Below are 4,462 nucleotides of genomic sequence, written 5' to 3'. Positions count from 1 at the left end.
CCTAATCTAAAATATTTTATTTTTATTTTTTTCCTAAACTATCATCTTTCTTTTCCATAAAATTATATAATTAATATTATATAATGATTTTTTATTAGTTTAGCATTATATAATGTTTTTCCATAAATTTTCCATAAATGCTTAAATATATGATGATTTTTTATTACATTTCATTAAATATATATTTAGTGTTTTCAAAATTTTTGGAAAGTATATAATTAATATTAAATATGTTTACATATGTTTAATTTTGAATTTAATTGTCCACTTTTTATGGTAACAAACTTAATATGGTTTCCATAAATATAGATAATTCATAATTGTGGTTTTTATTTTTTATTTATTTAACTATATTTTTTGCTGTCTTTAAATGTGTTTGGCAATAGGTTTGCAATCACATTTTTCTAATATTTTTTTTTCAGGTTTGTTTGGCAACAAAGACTAAAAATGATCCCCAATTAATAGTATAGATGTAAATGTAAAGTTATATTTAAATATTTTATTTATCATTTTAATTATTTTAAAAATGTATTCCTTCGGTTTCACATTGTTTGATGTTTTGGAAAAAAAAATTGTTTCTCAAAAATTGATTTTATAGATTAAAAAATTAAAATTATATTTTTACTTTATGTTTTTTTTCACATGGCAATTATGTAATGGTTTATATTCTCTCTTTCTACTAAAAAATAATTATAAATTAATTCAAAAATAAATATTTAATTTAACCTGTGAAAAAGCTAAAATATCAATTTTTTTAAAAACAGAGGGAGTATTTGTTTGATCAGTACGTAACATTTTGTTTTCGTTTGTTTGCTAATCTCATTAGGGCGAGCATACGTGCATTAAGGATGCTTTAAGAACTTCAGATTATAACATTACTTACTTTATTTAATTAACGGATGAATATTTCTTAGTGTTACGACATATGCACGAGGGTCATCTTTCTGTATATAAGTTCTTTTTGTTTATAACTTTACATACTGAACTGAGCATTTATACAAAAACAAAAACAAAAAAGCATTATACCTACAGACTTCAAAGCACGTAGTCTTATTCGCAACCATCCTAGTTATCTTATCAACCATCCCCTCGGGCTATTTTAACTCTTCTTCGGCTACTGCCCTTCATGCTTCATCCATGGATAAATTAAACCAGGAAAAATTAAACCGGTGGCAACTGAGGTAAACCGGAACCAGATTTGTATATCTCCGAATATATGATCAGCATGACCTCGCTGAAATTTTTGTAGACGACAGTGCAAAGCCAGAGAAACCAAAGAGCCAAAAGGACTATGGCGAACGTGGTACAAACCACGGAGAGGAGGACTAGAGCGGCTAGACCGCCAAAAAGATGGCTCGCGTGTCCAGCGAGCCTAGGGACTAAGCCTGGTCGTAGGCGCATGTATATCACTTCACGTACGCGGAGAACGGCGTAGAACAAAACGAGGACACAGAAACTGAGGAATGAGGCTTTATGCGTTTCAAAAACAGAGGAGTGTTGGCTAACAAGCTGGAGTAATGCTAGAATCCCGGCGTTGACCATGACGACGACTTTGTGGACTGCGGAGGAGTATATGGTGAAGTACTTGGCCGTTTCATCGTCGGAGATGAGGACCGTTTGATTATTGGTAGAGTCAGTCTCCATCTCTTATTATATGTTTTTGTGTTTCTTCATCTTTCAAACACGGTAGCTATGCGACGTTTTATAAGAAGAGGACATACTAATCCATTAAATCTTGGGGATGAAATTAAATGATGACCGTCCGATGATTTTTCTTTTTTCTTGACTACCGCCCGATGATTTTTCTTTTTTCTTGACTACCGCCCGATGATTTTAGTGGAGTCAAAATGACACCGGGTTGCTTTATTGAAAGAGATAGTGATGTTAAAACGGGTCCACCTTGCCCCGCCAAAGTACTGTAGCTTCGTTTAGAGAGAGACTTGCCCACACAGCTCCGTTTAGAGAGAGAGAGTAAGATACAGACACGTGGCAAAACGTGATTGACGATTTGGGAGAAATATATATATATATATAAATATTCATTCTTTTTCCATCTCTTTAAGGTGACAAAATATTTTTATTTGCCACTAATGAAGAAGCTTGTACTAAAGATGTCGAACATGCATTTGGAGTATTGTAAGTTTGATTTGTCATTTTCAAAAATCCAGCTCTTATTTGGAATAAGGCAAAAATTATAAATATTATGCGAGCTTGTATAATATTTCACAATATTATTGTGGAAGACGAACGAGATACATATACAAAGTTTGATGTCAACGAATTCGTACAAGCGGAATCTTTCAAAAGTACACAAATGGATTTCACATATTATACAAATATGCCTTCAAATCTCGTCGATATGATGGCCACTAGAACTCGAATTCGTGATCGGGCTATGCATGAACAATTGAATAACGATTTGGTCGAGCACATACGTACAAAAGATTCCACAAATCACGGTTAAATTAATTGTGTTTTATGTTATTTATGCAATAAGTTGTATCTCATATATGTTTTAAAATTTTTATTTTGCAATAATTATTATGTTTTTAATAATTAAACTTTTTAAATTTTTTTAAATAATTTTTTTAACCTAAGATACCCAATTTAAGAACCTACCAATAATCCTACATAAAAACAAAAATACAAAAATACATATCTTAAACTCTCCACTTTTAAAATTAATTACTAAATTAATCTAAGATACACTAATTAAACCCTACCAATAAGGATACTCTAAACCCATTTAGACAAGTTTAAATACTACCCATTTAGAACCCTGCTCATTTATATCTGTATAGACCCGTTTAAGAAATTTTATTATTTTGTCCAAAAAAAAAATATTATTCTCCAACTTTTGTTTCTTTGAATTTTTATTTCTAAAAAATAAAAAATTGATAAAATGCTTGTGTTAACAATATAAACAAAACAATTAGTTGGCTAATGTTAATTAACTAGATTTTAACCCGCAGGACAATATTCTAAAATATATTTTTATTTAATTTTGTTTGATATAGAAGAGTATACTACTATATTTTGATTGTTAATTCTATGATTTAACTCGTAAAATATTATGATAATTTATCTTTTATATAATCGTAATTTGATCAACTTAATTAAATAAGTATAACTAGGGATGGACCCGCACGTACGTGCGGGGTTGGTTGCAAAAATTAAGTTTATCATAAAGTTTCAAAATATTTACATCCACATGATAAGAGACCCGGATCGAGTGTAAACCGAATGAGTGATAAGTTAGAAATCAATTAAATTTATGAACTATCACATCACATAAACTAATGAAAAACATTAAAACTTTTGAATAAAATAACATATATATATATATATATATATATAAAGTTAGCTTTTTCTCTCTTCTCCTTAAGCCACATCATCATCCTAATCATCATTCACCTCATTTTATTATTTAATTTTAAAATTAATAATATCATTTTATCATATAATTTTAAGATTTAGACCTATGTAAATAAGTTTTCCAAAAAGGAATATGAAAAGTCTTTTCTTATATTATACATTATAAAACTAAAAAAGATAATTGATTAAAAAGTGAAAAAAAAACTTACTAATTATTGATTATACTAACAAATATATAAATAATAGATTATAGTTTTTAAGTGTTTAAAATATATATCAATTTAAAATAATATGACACAAAATTCGATTATATTTACACAATTTAAACCTAAATTATAATGAGATTTAACGGGAATAGAACAAAAAATTAAGAAATTTTGAGTATATAAATCTATCTAATTTATGTCTCACAAAATTTTCCAACATAAATGAGATAGGTAGGAATGAAACATGAATTATCATTTTAAAATAACGAATAAAAAGGAAAAAAAACCAAAAAATTATTTAAAGGTTTCCAATATGAATTTAACTAATATTTTCCAATACAACACATATGTTAAACTAATAAACAAAATAAAAAGTTAACTATATTTAATAAAAATTAAAAATTAAAATTGATAAACAATATTAAATGAAATAAACCAAATATAAAGTAAATTATACTAATATGTTAAATTTAAAAATTGTTCCACATGAAAAAACAAAAAATATATAAAACATAAAATCAGAAACAAATATATAATAGTATATAAATGATCATAACGAGATATAAATTACGTCAAATCAAAAAAAAAATGTAAAACAACAAAAAACTTATGACAATATATAAAGAGATAATGTAAACAATAAAAAATACAACAATACACCAGAAACCCACAAATCATTTTCAAATTTCGGGCCAACATATTAAAAAGGCCCACAATATTAACATCTATATCTATATATGATAAAAATCCTAATAGCACATGTTTATGAGTTTCTTAATGATTCTCCACCGCACTTCCGTTTACACTCACACTTCGCCTTATACTATACACAGTTAATTTCTCAACAACTAATGAAGCTAAAACTCAATAGGTTTTCTATA

General features: G+C 27.5%; 1 protein-coding gene across 1 annotated transcript; it reads right to left on the bottom strand.

Moving 5' to 3' along the window:
* Positions 1-1,161: 1,161 nt before the first annotated feature.
* Positions 1,162-1,644, bottom strand: LOC17900746. The gene has a single exon (XM_006304729.1). It carries the CDS (start codon positions 1,642-1,644, stop codon positions 1,162-1,164), a length of 483 nt encoding a protein of 160 aa, XP_006304791.1.
* Between the last annotated feature and the right edge of the window lie 2,818 nt (positions 1,645-4,462).

Source organism: Capsella rubella, unplaced genomic scaffold, assembly GCF_000375325.1.
Source record: "Capsella rubella cultivar Monte Gargano unplaced genomic scaffold, Caprub1_0 scaffold_1, whole genome shotgun sequence".
Taxonomy (NCBI): domain Eukaryota; kingdom Viridiplantae; phylum Streptophyta; class Magnoliopsida; order Brassicales; family Brassicaceae; genus Capsella; species Capsella rubella.
This window is presented reverse-complemented; position numbering and strand designations above follow the sequence as displayed.

Coding starts and splice junctions, on each gene's coding strand:
- LOC17900746 (XM_006304729.1), bottom strand. CDS start 1,644: ATGGAGACTGACTCTACCAATAATCAAACGGTCCTCATCTCCGACGAT.